Source organism: Mustela nigripes, chromosome 14 (genome assembly GCF_022355385.1).
Source record: "Mustela nigripes isolate SB6536 chromosome 14, MUSNIG.SB6536, whole genome shotgun sequence".
Taxonomy (NCBI): domain Eukaryota; kingdom Metazoa; phylum Chordata; class Mammalia; order Carnivora; family Mustelidae; genus Mustela; species Mustela nigripes.
In genome coordinates, this window is record NC_081570.1 from 50,202,530 (window position 1) to 50,221,034 (window position 18,505).

At 37.1% G+C, this 18,505-nt stretch overlaps 1 protein-coding gene across 7 annotated transcripts in view; it reads left to right on the forward strand.

The window, feature by feature from the left end:
- Positions 1-18,505, forward strand: part of PATJ (PATJ crumbs cell polarity complex component) — a 370,533-nt gene that overhangs the window by 69,897 nt on the left and 282,131 nt on the right. For all 7 annotated transcript variants that reach the window (XM_059374941.1, XM_059374937.1, XM_059374938.1 and 4 more), the window contains 2 exons: positions 4,188-4,349; positions 8,190-8,321. In XM_059374941.1, the coding sequence (XP_059230924.1) occupies positions 4,188-4,349; positions 8,190-8,321 (294 nt within the window). The remainder of the gene's footprint in view (positions 1-4,187; positions 4,350-8,189; positions 8,322-18,505) is intronic.

The following is an 18,505-nucleotide window of genomic DNA, read 5'->3' on the forward strand; positions in this document are numbered from 1 at the left end:
TTGGGGCTCGATCCCAGGACCCTGGGATCATGACCTAAGCCAAAGGCAGAGGTTTTAACCCACTGAGCCACTCAAGGGCCCCTATCCACTACAATTTTTAAAAATTTTAATTTCAGCATAGTTAACATATGGTGTTCTGTTAACTACAATTAAAAAATAATAAAATACTTTTTCTCCAAGAAAAAATAAGCATACATAACATAGAATTACCATCTTAACCGTTTTTATTGTACGATCAGTGGCATGAAGGATGATTCAGCGACTAGTATGTGGTAGATGAGAAAGCATTAGTGGCAAATATAGAGGAAGTGTGCATGACCCCGGCTATCAGCTGAGTCCTCTGTTCTTCAGCCAAGACTAGGATCCTGTGGGCCTTCTATCTTGTAAGAGAACGTGGTATAATAAGTAGTGTACTCTAATTCTTAAGTATAGATTTCTGGTGGAAACACTGGAGATAGGGAGCGAAGCAAAGGCTTGAAGTCAGAAGAGCTGCCTCTGTCTTTGAATTTGCCACAGCTTCACAGTGTGTCCTCTGACACGTCACTCAGCTGTTGTGAGAGTTGTTTTTTCATCAGTAGAGGCCTGCCTCACTATGTTTTTGTGACCATCTAGTAGAATATCATCAACGTAAACTTTATTTTATCTTTAAGATTTTATTTATCTATTTGAGAGAGCGAGTGTGTAAGCTGAGGGGTGAGAGTGTGTAAGCAGAGAGAAGCAGAGGGGGGAGGGGGAAAGACTCTCCCGCAGATTCCATGCTGAGCATGGGGTCTGACCCAGGGCCCGATTTCACGACCCTGAGATCACGACCTGAGCCGACACCGAGAGTGCTTAATGACTGAGTCATCCAGGTGTCCCTTAAACTTTATTTTAACAAACAGAGTGTTTTATTAGTTTCAGACATACAGTAATAGTGATTCAGCAATTCATACATCACCCTGTGCTCATCACAATGCCCTCCGTAATCCCCTTTACCTATTTCACCCATCCTCCCACCCACCTCCCCTCCAGTAACCCTCAGTCCTCTGTAATTAAGGGTCTCTTTCTTGATTTATCTCTTTTTTCCCCTTTCCTTGTTCATTTTGTTTCTTTAATTCCACAAGCAAAAATTGTATGGTATTGTCTTTCTCTGACTTATTTTGCTTGACATTATACTCGCTAGCTGCATCCATGTCATTGCAAATGGTTTGGTTCCATTCTTTTTTATGGCTGAATAATACTCTTGTGTGTGTGTGTGTGTGTGTGTGCACGCGCATGTGCATGTGTACCGCATCTTCTTTATGCATTCCATTCATCAGTCGATGGACCCTTGGGCTGCTTCCATAATTTGACTGTTGAAAATAATGCTGCTATAAACACTGAGATACATCTATCTCTTTAAATTAGTGTTTTTGTATTTTTTGGGTAAATACCCAGGACTGTGATTATTGGATTGTAGGGTAGTTCTATTTTTAACTTTTTTTTTTTTTTTAAGATTTTATTTATTTATTTGACAGACAGCGATCACAAGTAGGCAGAGAGGCAGGCAGAGAGAGAGGGAGAGGCAGGTTCCCTGCTGAGCAGAGAGTCCGATGCGGGGCTTGATCCCAGGACCCTGGGATCATGACCTGAGCCAAAGGCAGAGGCTTTAACCCACTGAGCCACCCAGGTGCCCCTATTTTTAAGTTTTTGATGAACCTCCATACTGTTTTCCAGAGTGGCTGCACTCCTCCATGTAAACTTTAAAGCGTTATTTCACTGTGCGATCTTGGCAGTATTATTACTGTAAAAAGGCATAAACAGTCTAAGGAGGATTGAATGAGGTAATGTGGTGGGACAGTACTTGTACAGTGTTATGTACTCTGCAAATGTGTATGTGTGTGTGCTTTCTAATCACAAAGTCTGAATAATTGAGACTTGATAGCTCTTAAGAGGGTCTCCAGTTGGAGGGCCTAAGAAATACTGTGAACTCTAAAATAAAAATTGGCTTATTCTGAATAGTCAAATATAGAAATAGAAAAATCTCTCTAAAGTTAGCCAAATAAACTCCTGAACCTAAAGAGTGTGTGTGTGTGTGTGTGTGTGTGTGTGTGTGTGTGTGTGTGTATACTCCTTAGAACTTAAAACCAGAAGCACAAATACGCTCTGGCGTTAGAACATTGTGCCAAGTCTCAGCCCAGAGCAGCTATTTACAGCAGCCATAAATCCTCTTAGATAGGAGTTGGTAATGGGAAACATGACCAATCCCTTTAACAGTAGAGAGCAGTGAGGAGGACTACCAGGCACTGCTATAATAATTGGAGACAATTCAAATGAATAAATAATGAGCTCAATAAATATTTAAATGTACTCCAAGATAAAAACCTGAAAAGTGATTTTCTAATTTGTTGAAGTACTGTGAAACACAAACTAAGACTTGCATATGGGGTAGAATTCTTGGCTTTGGTTATATCTGCTTGCTTGCTTCTCGGTATGGGGTACTGTGTATGTGGGTGATTTGAGAACTTGCTCTGTCTGTGGCACCCATTGGCACTGGGGACATGATGTGGCCAGTGAAGGTTGACTTTCAGTTCTTCCAAAGGAAAAACATTTATCAGCTGCTAAACTTGCAGTCCCCCAGATCCCTTTCATCCGTCAGAAAGTCTTGGGAGACGATCCTGACTTTTCCACTAGGACCAGCTCCCTGAAGCACATATGGGTCTCTTTACTCGGTGGTGATACCTCTGTAAATAATTCAGAGGCAGAGAGATGGTGTCTGGCCTAACGGCTAAGTGCTTGGATTTGTGGGCCCAAGAGTGGCTCCCAGGGATCATTGACTTTGGGCTCAGGTTGCTGCCTCTGAGATGCTTGCAAAACCCACAATGCTGTATTCTCTGAGGACAGATTTTGTGCACAGGTTTCTCCCAGGAAAGTCAGCCCCACCAGTGATCTGGATATTAGCATGACACCTGTCAGAAATTGATGCCAGCCCAGAAATACCTTTACAACTAATAATGCCACTGAACGCTCCCAGGAAGGTAGGAGTCAGGTGGGAAAAGACTGGTTCATGCCTGGATTATGTTCATGCCTCAGCTTTTGGGGAGTTGCAGGCAGATCAGTTTTTAGTGGTGTTGAGTCAGAACTGAGAGAGCTTCTGCAGCTTAAGTCACATAGATAAAAAATTAGAATAGGTTAATCTTTCTAAATCATCTTTGGTGCAAAAATACTATTCCTGTGCACTAAAACATAAAACTTAGATAATTTCACGGTGATAAGCACTAAGCATTAGGAGTAGTTAGTTATCATTTTGTCCTTTTAAGCATTTGGAACACACGTCTAACGGTTTGAAAACTGACACACCTCCGATAGTTGACCTATAGTTGACGGCTGTGTGAGCAGAACATGTAAGAATAGAATGGATTTACATATATTTATTTTCGATAGATACTTTTTCTAGGATGGTCTTAAGCATCAGAGAGGGAGAAAAACCATGAGAGACTCTCAACTCTAGGAAACAAACTGAGGGATGCTGGAGGGGAGGTGGGTGGGGGGATGGGATAGCTAGGTGCCTGGCATTAAGGAGGGCATGTGATGTGATGAGCACTGGGTGTTACATGTGACTGATGAGTTATTGAACACTATATCTGAAACCAATGATGTGCTCTATGTTGGCTAATTGAATGTAGATTTAAAAAAAAGTTTATAGCATATGAAAGAAAATTGTGAAAAGTGATGCTAAATTTTGACAGTTGAGTATCCTAGATTTTGTTACCTACACATTGTAAATTGAGTGGTTTTTAATTACAGCCTTAAAATTAGTGTTGATATCTATAGTGATATTTTTATAAAATGAAAAAGTAAAAGGAGGTGGTCCTAGGAAGGCTAGCAATGATATTTAGTGTATTTAAGGAGAGATGTGTAGAAGTAGATGAGAGAATTCAAGAGTTGGAGGGTAGAAAAGAGAAATCATGGAGGTGTGAGAAATTAGATCACTTGTAATCTGCACACATCTTAAACTTTCTTCACTAAATTCAATAAAGGTTTAGCCTAAATTTTTATACATTTGATTTCTAGTCTTTTTAGTTACTACTAAAATAATGTGGTTATGTTTGGACCCTTTGTTTGTGGGGAAAATAAAATGTTTTTATTTGGGTAGATACATGTGAGCATGGGACTTTGGTTTTTTCCTCCAGGGCTGCTCAATTCTGACTTCTCCCTTGTCTTTCTAGGTCAATGGTGTGCAACTGTATGGGAAGTCTCGCCGAGAAGCAGTGTCTTTTCTCAAAGAGGTGCCTCCTCCCTTTACCTTGGTTTGCTGTCGACGACTGTTTGATGATGAAGCTTCTGTGGATGAACCAAGGACCACTGAAGCCCCTCTTCCCAAGATGGAGGTACTAACGGAATATTCTGTGGTTCCCACAGGAACGAGATTCTTCAAGAATGCCCTGATGAGTGTGTTTGGATATGAAAGGAGGGGAGAATTTTCTATCTTTTGACTATAATAGCACTCAAAGGCAATAATACTTAGCTTTACAAACCATTTTCATTTCACATCATAAAACTTTCATTCTTCTTCTTCTTCTACTTGAAATGTTGGTGACATTAATGTGCATGCATTATTATTTTAGAAAACCTTTTTTTAGTAATTTCCTGGGCTCATTACTTTAGGCTCCCAGTTCAGCTCAGTTCATCTTAAGTTTAAGATGTTGGTGAGTGTTGAATATCTAATGGACTTCCCTTTTTCAGAGCCTTAGAAATATGAAGATCTATGACCAATTTCGAAGTGAGTAAAAATTGCTGTAAAAGCCTTCAGAAGGTCAGAGAATAAAATAACATTTTCTGTGCTCTTGGTACACTTCTTTTTTTTTTTAAAGAATATTGTGATTATGTAAACAGTTTTAACCACGTGCTTTGCCATCTTATGCCAATTGAACCTCATCTTTTATGCCGCTTCCCTACTCTACCCTATGCCACCTTTCCAGCCCCTTACGGATTATAATTCCTTAATACCAGTTCAGTTTATTTATTTATTTATTTTTAAGATTTTATTTATTTGACAGAGTACAAGCAGGGGAAGCAGCAGAAGAAAAAGGGAGAAGCAGACTCCCCACTAAGCAAGGATTCCCAATCTGGGGCTCAATCCCAGGACTCTGGGATCATGACCTGAGCTGAAGGCAGACCCTTAACCAACTGAGCCACCCAGGCACCCCATTAACACCAGTTTAGATGGACAGAGCCTTCCGTTTCCTTGCCTGTAGTCTGAGTTTCAAGATAATTGTGCCTCTACCACTTAATGATTGCGAACTTGACTTCCTGTTCATAGTCTTTCTTTCTTTTTTTTTTTTTTTTAAGATTTTATTTATTTGACAGAGAGAGATCACAAGTAGGCAGGGAGGCAGGCACAGAGAAGGGGAAGAAGGCTCCCCACTGAGCAGGGAGCCCAATGCAGGGCTCGATCCCAGGATCCTGAGATCATGACCTGAGCTGAAGGCAGAGGCTTAACCCAATGAGCCACCCAGACTCCATATTCTTTCTTTGAAAATTGGGGATACTTTTAGTCCTTCCTGCCCTCCGCAGTTTGTACAAGAAGGATATGAAGTAATACGTGCCCAACTGTTAGTGCAGTGCCTTGCCCATGAGAAATACTCAGGAGAGGTCTCCTATAGCTCTTGACTTTCCAGTCCAGCTGTCTTTGTTTCTTGATCTCCTGAAGTATATAAGAGGCTAGCCCTGACTCAGGGTCACAGATACTTTATGTGTATTAAGCTTGCTTTTGCAAGAAAACTCACCCCTGTGAGCAGAGTCATATCTTAAAATTATTTTGTCTCTCAGAGTGTTTCTATTCTATACTGGGTGTATAGGAATTGTTTAGTCCTTTATTATTGAGAATCTTTTTTTTTTTTTCTTAATGTTTATCTTTGGTAAAACATTTCAAGGAAGGATCTTGAAAATCACTTGTGTGATTCTTAGTACCTTTACTAAAATTCAGTGTGGATGAGGGCTTACCTCTAAAGATTGATAAAAATACCTTTAATCTAATCTTACAGGGTGTGTAAATCACCCAGCTTGCTGACTCAATGCTCCCATCAGTCATCCTTTACCACAATGGGTAAACAACAGCTTTGAATTATTCTAAATGTCAACCTTGCTGTCCATTAGTTGATTGCTTTCCATTTTGTAAATACAGGAGTTATGCACAATTGATTGTATCAAAGTGATATATCTTAGGTTGGAGTATAATATATATATATATATCTTGTATGCCTTGAAATTTCTATAAACTTAGGTTTTATAAGTATGTGTAGTTTCTCAAAATCCTGGCTTTCTTTTGTGTCTTTCTTTCTCCCCCCCCCCCACCCCGATTTATCCCCGTTTCATCTTAGGTTCTTAAACCTTATCTGGTTAGGCAGCTCAGCCAAAATTCTAATGCTTATTACTCAGTGAGGGTATTAAATGCCCCAGTAAAACATCAATCATATTGTATTAGCTATAGGAACTTTACTTTTTATTGGAAGGTATAATGTTTTCTTTATGAATATCATTTCCTCACATCAGGCTGATATATACAAAGGTTATTGATCCAGAACATCCCCCTAATTTCAAGTTTTGTAATTAAAAAACCCAGAAATTGTTACCATCTTTAGACTCAATCCACCCTGGATTGAGTATTGACTTTCCATGTCCTGTGGGGACAGTTTTGAGATCTGGACCAACCCTAATTTTAAAAATGTTTTTGTACTTGCTGTGGTGCTTTACTCTTCCATATTAGAAGGGTCCCTCCTTTTGATTTCATTAAATGGATTTTCTTATGCAAGTCACTCAAAATTAAGTTCCTAGGAATGATGCACTTTGATTTTATTTACTGAGAGCACCCAGACTTTTAAGAAGGCTACTTGTAAAAATTATTATTTAGCCTGTAATTTTATTTTAAAAGTTCTAAGTGGTGCGCCTGGGTGGCTCTGTCGGGTAAACATCTGCCTTTGGCTCAGGTCATGATCTCAGGGTCCTGTGATCGGGTCCCATGTTTGGCTCCCTGCTTGGTGGTATGTCTGCTTCTCTCTCTGCCTCTGCACCTCCCCCTGCTTGTGTTTTCTCTCTCGTTCCTGCTCTCTCTCAAACAAATAAGATCTTTACAGAAAAAAAATTCCCAAGGGATATGCATTCAAAGGTGGATGATTTGTTAATGTTTTGGAAAAATATGTATCAAGCGCTGACTCTGAGCCAGGATCTATTGTGGACTGAGTGGATAGCTATTGGTAAACCCCATGGTAGCCCACACAGGGTTTCCATTCTAGCCTGTCATTTTGTTAGTTGCTAGGGTTGCAAAGAAAATGAAGATAATTTTTGTGCTTCAAACAGAAGTTCACAGTATTTTGAGGACAATAAATCATATGAGCACACAATATAGTGCTGTAAGTAGTGCTAAAAACTGAAGGTTGAAGCAGCTCTTCTTCTGTGTAGGCGACTCATTGACTCACTGTCATTTAGCTTCCTAGAATTCCCCATAGCAGTGACTCTCCCTGAAAGGAGCGTGGAGCCTAGAATGGGAGTTTGGACGTATGAAGTCAAGGAAAATAACCAAGGACTATTGAATAGTTTTGCTGACTTACCTCCTCCAAGATGAGATTTTCATTATTTCAACTTGGTGATTTTTTTTTTTTAAACCAGTTTTTAGACTTAGACGATTCCCAAGGACTTAGATTTTTTCCACTTTATTTTTCTAGTGAAGTTTTTCTTGAAAACCTCTAGGAGCCAACAGAAGTGTTTTCTTTTGTGTCTTGTCCTATCCTCTCTCTGTTGCCACCTTTCTGTCTTTCACTGTAATTATAAATTCAGGTGTTGCTACTTAAATATCTTATAAGCTTTGACTTTGTATGATTTTTTTTCATTTTTTTTCTTAAATTGCGTATTTTTCCTTTTATGCTTCTAATGGGACTTATTGAAGTATAAGAGGTCAGTGTTAATATTTTGAACGGAACAAGTACTTTACATTTGAAAAAATCCAACATTGTATGAACAGACTGCATTTTGAAGTACTTGAATTTTCATGAAGGTCTTAAACTAGAGTGTGTGTGCCCCAGTGCATGCCCTTATGAAAAGATTAATAAGATAAAGTATGCATGCCAACGAATTCCCAGTTGGAGAAGAAGCTGTGAGATTCCTGAGATGTTAATTCTTTCCAGAATTGAAAGGATAATGTTTTAAAGCATTTATCTTCTTTGGTGTTTCAGGCTGACCACAGTGTAGAAGTCGGTACTGAAGAAGATGATGATGGGGAATTAGCACTATGGTCTCCTGAAGTCAAGATTGTTGAACTAGTAAAAGATCATAAAGGCTTGGGATTCAGCATCCTGGATTACCAGGTATAAGAGTCTATATTGAGTTTTTGGAGAGATTTGTTTTAAAGGTATGTGAAGTAGTAATTATTTAAGGCACCCACTAGGGAAAATAAAATGATTTGATATCTAATTCTACCACCCAGAGACAGGTGTTATAACTACATTGTTACCTTTGCATTTGGTAGCTTTCCTAGTGAATAAAGTGGGGGGTGCTACAGTAATTGAACACGGAGGGAAGCAATAGTTTTATGACCATGGACGCTTTTAGGGACTGAAGTTTGAAGAGTTTTTTTCTTTTATATGGAGGGATTGTTTCTCCCGTTTTTATTGAGATGTATTTCGCATATCATAAAATTCGTAAAATTCATGCATGTCAAACATGCTTTTTGGTTGTTTTTAGTATATTTGGAGTTGTGCAACCATCACCAAAGTCTAATTTTAGAACCCTTTCGTTACCCCAGAAAGAAACCCATCCACATTAGAGTTGTTCCCAACTCTTACTCTTCTCTCTCCCCTTCACACGAAGGTTTTTATTGTTTTGCTCATTGGTTGATCTCAATGAGCTTGATGAAGTAGAAATGTTCTTTATGAAATTATATATTTATATTTAACACAGACCATATACTATTTATGTATTTATGTGTACACCAATTACAGCTAATGTCACTAATGCATTTGGGGGGTTGTGTGTGAAAGATCACAATAGGACATCTGTATGTTGTATCAGTTTACTGGTTTACAGTATTTTTAGACCTTCTGATTATCATGGGGAATTTAAAACTGTTGGCAAAAAACCTCTTCACTTTGAAGATGCATATTTTAATACTTAGTGCTGCCTAAACACATTGTGGTTTAATAAAGCAAAATGTACTCTATCAAAGCACATAAAATGCCAAGTATTATAAAAATCAATTTTTTAATATAATAAGGCATTCGGGAACAGATTAAAAGAAAAATACTTTGAGCATTATGTAAGAACATTAAATTCCATATTTAGGTAGTATGATTTAAGATTACTGAAATAGATTGTTCATTTTTGCTGGCATATTTCTGTGCCAGATAACTCTGTGTTATTAGAACTTTTCTTTGGAAATATTACTGAATTATGATTTGCTGATTGTAAATATTGCATATTTGGGGATATACTTTTATCAAGAAGTACCAATCCTGTAAGATTCTAGAAGTTTCCGTATTGATTAATACAAGGGCATATAGGGGGATGGGGTAACTGGGTGATGGACATTAAGGAGGTCATATGATGTAATGAGCACTGGGTATTATATAAGACTAATGAATCACTGAGATCTACTACTGAAACTATTTTAAAAAATTAAAAATTAATAAAAAACTATTAAAAAATATAAGGGCATATAAAACAATTTTTAGGTACAATCTCAATTTTTCTTCCCCAATGTACCCGTATTATCTACCACATGATAAATGATAAATAAATAAGTATTTGCAGAATGATTGAATAAAGTTTAGGTCAGCTAAAATTAACTGGAAGTGAATGAACGCATTCAATGAGGTTTTTTTTTTTTTTTTTTTAACTATTTTGATTATAGGATTTAGTTTAGAAAACGCTTTTCATATGAAGTATTAGATATTCAGCTGCATTTTCATTATGGTTGGAATCTATCTATATATGCATTCTTATATAATATAATGGTTGCTCTTACCCTCTTAAATGACATTATGTGCAAGTTTTATATTTTGAATATTTCCCATGTTAAAGCAGTGAAGTGCTTTAGAAATAAAAACAAAAACAAACTTCAGTAAAGGAGAGAAAGAAAAAGTTGAGAGTTCTTAAGAGTTTAAATTAACCTCTAGTGGGGCGCCTGGGTGGCTCAGCGGGTTAAAGCCTCTGCCTTCGGCCCAGGTCATGATCCCAGGACCCTGGGATCGGGCCCCGCATCGGGCTATCTGCTCAGTGCAGAGCCTGCTTCTCTCTCTCTCTCTCTGCCTGCCTCTCTGCCTACTTGTGTTCTCTATCAAATAAATAAATAAAATATTTAAAAAAAAAAAAAAAATTAACCTCTAGTTAACAGAAGAATTCTTTTATCAGTTCTGAGCTTTATACTTAAAAAAAAAACACAACAACATAGTTCCAAATATAGAAAAATTTTTTTCTTCATTATACTCCTATAGGTATGCCTTGAGGCATACTTTGGTTTTTTAAAATTTTATTTTTTTATAAAATTCTAGGTTCTCCCCCCTACTCTTTATCTTCCTCATAATGATCATTACATAGACTGTTTCTGCACAAATTATATAAAGTAATTTTGCTGTAAAAGAAGTAATTTTGCCTTTGTGCTTCTCAGAGGACTGATAGAAAAATATTTCATTTCTGAATTGCTACTTTGATTCATATTAAAGCATTCAATTTATTTACTTCTGTAGCTAAACCTTGGAAGAAGAAACATTCAATCTTAAACTGAATTTTTTTCTTTAGTCGGTCTTAAATACATTTACTTATAATTGTATTCACATTTTTGCCATTCGTCAGTGGCATATAGAACTGTTGAACACTGTGACATTTAGATGACACATAAACATAATTTAAAATTTGGTTTTGGGCAAGTTAATTAATTGGTTATATTGTCCCTTGTTGTAATTAGGTAATAAATTCTAAAGTTCAAAATTTTTTCTTTTGCAAGGGCAGGTGAAGGTTTAGCAAAAGTCGTGAAAGGCCATGTTCCTGGCTATTACTGTATTTGATGCATCCTGTATGAATTTATTAGGGCCAATGCAGATTCACCCACATCCCCTATCTCCCCCTTAGCATATTTAGAGTAAGAATACTCTAGAAACATTTTGGCCACAGGGAGAAAGTTTTAGGAGAGTGGGAGAGCTTCCAGGTTGTAAAGGTCTGCATTAGCAGTATTGAAGAGACTGAAAATTTACTTAGCAATATTAATTTCTCACTAACTCATTTTTCTCTAGATTAGTAAGAACTTTCTCAAGAACCTGACAAAATTACATACAGCATCTGTTTCATTGGTGCTTATGCAATTTCTTCATCTATAAAATGGGGATAATGTCTAGCTCAAAGGATTGTTGTGGATTAACTCAATTAATGTGTAAAGAAATGGGAAATTTTAACATTACTATGGGTGTGTGAATATTGATAATCATCCAGTTTAGAAAATAAACTACAGAAGTCTGGATATTGTCCTTGAAGGTATAGCCATACTGCAATATATTTGAACCCTATCAATTCTCAGCTATCTGGTTAGATTTGGAAAATTAGTAAGCAGATACTTTTGTTTAGTGAAATCTAAATTTAATTATAAAATTACATTCTAAAATGGAGCCAACTCCTGATAAACCATAGGTGAATTTTGCAGTTTTGGATTATGGGCCGGCAGTTTGCTTTTCACATAAATTGAACTGAACCTTAGGGAAAGATAAGTGAGCAGATAAAGGATCTTGAATTGGCCATGGAACTGTGGAGTGACTGGACAGGCAAAAGTCTGAAAATTCAAAGAGCAAAGAGCAAACTGAAAATTAATTTTCATGAAAGGAATTTAAAATAGATTGGGGCAAAGGAAAAGGAGAAAGCAGCAGGGAATCATATTTACTATAACCTAGTAAACTATGGTTTGTGCAGTTTTTGTGTTACAATAAATATGATTCAGGTTGTAAGCTACCTCATTAGATTTTAGGATAAGGTGATCATAACATTATTGGCTCTCATTTGAATGAAGATAGAATATTTTTTAATCACAAATATTTCTAGCTACTGCTCCATGTAGTGGCTCGTTAATATCCTGCCCTATATGTGTGCTGTATTGGAAGGCTCGTTGGGGGCACCTGGGTAGCTCAGTGGGTTAAAACCTCTGCCTTCAGCTCAGGTCATGATCCTAGGGTCCTGTGATTGAGCACCACATCGGGCTCTCTGCTCAGGGTGGAGCCTGCTTCCCCCAACCCCTCTCTGGCCTGCCTCTCTGTCTACTTATGATCTCTGTCTGTCAAATAAATAAATAAATCTTTAAAAAAAAAATAGAAGGCTCGTTGGTCACTATAATGTCATACCTTACAGGACAGTGTCATGGAAAACAGCGATGTACATAATTTATCAAGAACATGATTATTATGGCTTAACTATGTAATCTGTTTCTAAGCAATACAAGACTTAAGAAATTTGGTTATGACTTTTTATAGTATAATTTCTTGCCAATTTCTAAATGTGGTTTTCATATTGTGCTTTAGTTCTTGTTGTCTTGATTATGTGTAATGTCTTTATTCCATGGAATATTACTAATACTAATCCTAATATTAACACTAAAACTTACAAATTCAATACTAATAGCCTAATAACATTTATTGAGTGTTTACAGTTTGCTGGCCACTGTTCTGATTGTTTTATGTATCCTTCACAAGAAGCCTGTGGAGCAGGTACTATTATTATTAATCCTCATTTTTGAGGTGAGGAACATGAAGCACAGAGATGTTATGTAACTAGTCCTAGTTCACACAGCTAGTATCTGGCAGAACTACAATTTGAACTCAAGCAGTCAGCTCCCAGAATCTGTGCTTTTAACTACCACATTATGTTGCTCCTTTCCTCATGAGTGCATTTTATTACAGAAGATTTTTGTACTAAATTTATTACAGCAGATCTTCCTGTTTTTCCAGCTTGTAAAAAAAAATTCCGTATCTTAAGCACAAGCTGCTAGTTTTCTCATTTTTAATGCATATGTGAAAGTTTAGTAAATATTAAAAATTAACATAGTGTGTTCAGATGCATTGTGTAAGAGCTAGTGTTTATTTATTGCTTCAAATGAAAATAATTACAAATTTAAGAATCCTAAATTAATGCAACTAATTTGTTGTGGGCTAGTGTTCAATAATGAAGCAATTATTAGGTAGTGTGAGTCTTTGATTTTTAATTTCAACCAAAAAGCTTGAAATAAATTTAGAGTTGTCTGGATTTCACCTTGGGTTGACCTTATATATTAAACATGGCGAGTGGATATTTCCTGGTGTTTTGATTTATGTTGAACTTTGAATAACCCCTCGTGATTATAATTCACTGGAAATGTTTGACATTAGCCAATTTTTGAACATTAGCCATGATATTGCCATTCTTAATACTTTTGAATTTTAGTGATTTAGAAGGTAAAATTTATTAACCAATAATTCTCTTCCCTCCAACATCCACATTCTCATTTCTCCCCTCCTGATATAGACAGACTCAATTTTTGCCGAAGCAGATATTTTTAAAAGACTTTGAGTTTATCTCTGACACCAAGATAGATAAAAATTAGAAAGCATTATAGTGTAGCCATTGAGACGTGATTCATACATAAATACTGTTAGTAATATTTTTAAAAAATTGTTTGAAAGACCAAAGACGAACGATGATTCACTAAGAACAATAGTGAAAATATTTCTCCCCATTAAAAAAAAACAAAACAAAACAGCAATTTATTTTTCTTGTAGCTTTTCAGAATGGTTTGATAACTATCCAGCTGAACTCCTGGGACCTGATGATATTTAGGTCTCCTACTCCTCTGCCATCTTGCTCCACAATTTATTTTTCTTAACAGAAGAAATGGGTTATAAAGCCCAAATAGTATGATATAAAAGATTGTAGTATTGCTAATTCTTGGATATGGTATGCCTTACTATTTCTGAGAAAAACTTAGTGTGCGGTTTTTGCTGGACTCCTTCCTAATTCCATAAGATAAATTCTTTAAAAACATCTAAAAAGTTGTATGAATAGATTGTGTAGATTTTATATATGTGGATTTTTTTTTTTAAGATTTTATTTTTTATTTGACAGACAGAGGTCACAAGTAGGCAGAGAGGCAGACAGAGAGAGAGGGGGAGTCAGGCTCCCTGCCAAGCAGAGAACCCGATGCAGGGCTCGATCCCAGGACCTGGGATCATGACCCGATCCAAAGGCAGAGGCTTTAACCCACTGAGCCACCCAGGCGCCCCTGTATATGTGGATTTAAATTGACTTTTTTCTTATCATATGTGCAGAAGAATGACTTTCTCTGCTCATTAGAAATTTATGTATATATGTCTTTTCTTTTCCTAAGGTTTTATTTTTAAGTGATCTCTACTTCCAGCGTGGAGCTAGAACTCACTAACCCTGAGCACAACATGTTCCACTGACTGAGCCATAGAAGCACTCCTACAAATAAATGTTTGTAAAATACGTAATAAAGGGGCACCTGGGTGGTTCAGTTGGTTAAGTGTCCAACTCTTGATTTTGCCTCAAGTCATGATCTTGAGATTGAGCCCACGTTGGGTTCTGCACTGGGTGTGGAGCCTGCTTGAGATTCTCTCCCTCTTTCCTTCTCTAAAAAAGAGAAAAAAATAAAAATAAATCTAAAATAAGTAATACATACATATGCATAAAAATTCAAAGGTACATAAATTTATCCTGTGAAAAGTAAATCTACCTCTAACATAGTCCTTCACTAATCCTAGAAAAAAACTCCTGTTTTTTCTTTTTGTATGTCCTCTCAGGTATTATTCATGCACAGTTACAAAAGTAATATGTTTTGTTGCTTCATGGTTTTTAAAAAATTTTTTACACATAAATGGATTATCATTATCATACATACTTAAACACCTTACTTTTATCTCAATTATATGTTCTTTAATTTTGGTATTTATAGACCTATTCTATTCTTTTTAATAGTAATTCTTTTTAATAACTGCATAGTATATTATTGTTGATGTATGATAATTTATTTGACCAATCTCCTGTACCCAGTTAGTGGGTATTTCAAATGAAGCTATATTGGAGATCTTTGTCCTTCTCTTTTTTAAAAAGGTGGAAATAATCCTTGTGATGAGTTTCTGGAATTGCTTACCACGTGTCTTTTAAATTTTGGTACATTTTTACCAGTTTGCTTAAGTATAACATTTGTGAGACTCGTGTATTTAAAATTGATGCCTTCTCACGTAGTGTCATTTCTTTAATTAGATAATTCTCTTGGAAAACATTGTGTAAGCAGGTACCTAATTCATGAACTTGCTAATGGTTTTCCATAATATGGACAGATTAAGTGATAGCAGTATATAACTATCCCTTTGTTTCAGCTTTATATTGGCAGTGATTAATTTATGGATCTTTGTAACTAAGAGGGCATAAATGGTTTATATTCAGATAATGCTATTAGTCCCCAAAACTCTATTCCTATTTCTTCTGCCAGTTTTAATCTTGGTTATCAGAAAATTGAGTTTATAAATGGAAGAAGTTGAGGGTTTTAATTTTTGCTAGTTTTGAGGGATGCTACTGCCAGTACACAGTGTTTACTAACTTGTGGAAGCCCAATATCGTTAATGCTCCTGTTAGCTGATTCATTCATAGAATCTAAGATAGAGAGATAGATAGATATTGACATAATTTTAGCATATAGTAGTAATATTAGAATGTCAAATACAAACCTATACTACTTCCAGAATCTAAGACACGGAGGACAGTCACGTGTTGTGGGTTCTATATGTACATTTTCATGCTCATTAACATGGACAGCAGTATCTGGGCTGGTTTTTCATTTTGTTGTTGTTTTTGTCTTCCCGACCCCAGAAGATTTTACTTATTTATTTGTTAGAGAGAGAGAGAGAGCACAAGCAGGGGGAGCAGTAGAGGGAGAGGGAGAACAGGCTCCCCACTGAGCAGGCATCCCGATGCAGGGCTCTATCCTAGGACCATGGAATCATGACCTGAGCTGAAGGCAGACGATTAACCCACTGAGCCACCCAGGCATCTTCCCCTTTTTTAAAAGGAGTCCTTTGGGTTCATTTCACCCATGTAGGATTAATACAGTAAGAGTAAGAAAAATGGTGTCAATCTCTACTAATGGCAGTGTCCATTTTCTTGCAAATATATAGCTTGCTGTTGAACAAACCACACATCTGCAATTAAAGGTCACCTTAGCTTAGTGGAACTTGGGACTGGTAAAGGCTATTCAGTACCCATCTCTGATTCCTATCTACATTTATCTTTATTAACATCAAAGTACTGTAAGCTTCAGTGCCAACTGGGGTGAAGATTTCTTTTCACAGAGGATTTGCTTCCTTTCCCTCTATGGGAAAGTTCTGTATCCTTTAAATCATTTTAAGCTGCTTCATTTGAAAAATAATTCTTAGTAGTATGTTCGTAGAGTGGATTGATTGTGGCTTGTGGGGGAATTCTCTTATGGCTTAAAGATTGCTTTTCAAGCCTACGAAGTGGGTGGATGAAGGGAGCCTCCTCCTGGTGCGTGGAGTTTGTAGTGTGCTCAGGATGATGACTGACTTCCAAAAACCACAGTTCAGCAAGACTAAAGGCATCAGGAGACCAGAAGCCACTTAATAAGAGATCAAAGAGGCTGTGTGTATATCAGCTTGAAATCCAGATAGTACAGATCAAAAGCTTGCCTTAGCGAGGCAGCTGCAGGGGGATGAAGTTAGCAGGAGGCCCCAAAGATCTTAAGTCAGGCCTGATGTTGAACTTTGCGGGAATTTCATGGCTCTTCTGGAATACGAATTTGGCGGGAAAACAAAACAAAACAAAAAAAAAACTCACAAAAAATTTAAAAACAAACCCCATTGTTTCTAATGGAGAGAGAGAGAATAGAAAGCAGGCAGCCAATGCTTATCAGCGGGTTGGTGCTTTCTCATAAGGTGACTCCCCTTTTAACAAATATTTCTTAAGGACTGTTTCTGCTCAGGAGGGGTAGATCCTGAAAATGGTGTGTCTGTTTTATTACCTTTCATGAGTATTTCACTGCAAATATTAGTGTTTATGAAACAGCCACAGAGAACTGAAATAGAGGCTTAAAGACGCTCAGATTTACTGCAAAACCTGGCAATTACATCTCTCTTGTGAAATGCTGAACATATTCCAGGAAGTTAGCGGATATCAGTCTAGCTCTGTATCTGTCTCCCATGTAATAAAAAACAGAAAAATAACTGTAAAAAAAAATGTTGGTCTAAAGAAGAAACTCATTCTCTAGAGCTGTTTCATCACCAGGCTTCCCCTACCTCTCTGGGTGTGAGTTTGTTTTGGAAGTCCTCCCTTGATTCTGATGTCACCATCGAAAACCATGCTGGTGGATGACAGTCACAGCTCTCCCTGTAGTAGGGCAGAAAGACTGAATCAGAAACGCCAGCAGGTCCTGAGAACCTGTTTTCCCAAGGCTGTTATTTGTACTGCTCTGCCCTGTTTGTGGGTGTCATTTGGAGCCAGGCAATGATCCAAAGAGGCCGTGTGCTCTTCCCAGCGAGGGCCAGCAAGTGGTGCTGCCTCCTTCTGGTACCGGAGGCCCAATTTGTTAATGACGCATGAAAGGGGATTGACTGTCTGATTTTTATATACCATTTTCTAGGGCTCCGGTTTCCCTTTCAGCTGTTCTTTTGTATTTTTTTTCAGTCAGATAGGACATTCACCCATACAGCACTGTGAGCATATAGGACGGTTAACAGCACTAACTTACGAGTCAGAGAGGAGTAGGATTTTCATTCTGGCTGTGCCTCCCTACTAGGACTTTTGAAAGTCTTGCTAGTCTTTCTTCTTCTCCATTTACTAAAATAATCATGTCTGAGATAGAAATAATAATTGCCTTATAAAGTTATAAAGACTAAATAAAAGATATATATAAATGCCCACACTTTCTTAGGCATAAAACAATGTTAACTGTTACTGAAAAATGATGATTCATTGATTCTAAAAAATAGAATCTGAGTGCACAGTGGCTATACCTGTACTTATTCTCTCCTTCCAAAAAAGCTACTGGTCCTTTAATATGAATTAATATGGTCTATATACAGATGAAAAGAGACATTAAAGATCTTTGACAAATGTATATTGAGCATTGTCTATGTCAGGCACTGTTCTAGTCATGGAGACTATGATAGTGAAGAAAATAAATCATAGACTCCATGTCCTCGTGGAGTTTAAATACATTTGGGAGTAGGGAGTCAGTGGATGAATAAACATATGTTAAACACACTAAAGGAAACAGACTTGAGAACAACTCTGTATGATACATTATGGTTTTAGCAGTGCTGGAGGTGAGACTAAACCTCTGTGATGGTTGCTTTTTAGGATTCAAAGGGGTCTCACAGGGAACTGAGGTATGCCTTGTAGAAAAACAGGTAGTGGACATGCCAGGCACAGGAATGTCCTGAAATTGATTACTTGGTCCTTATTTCAAGTCGTAATCGTCGTCATCTTTTTTTTCCATTGGCTGTTAATTGTA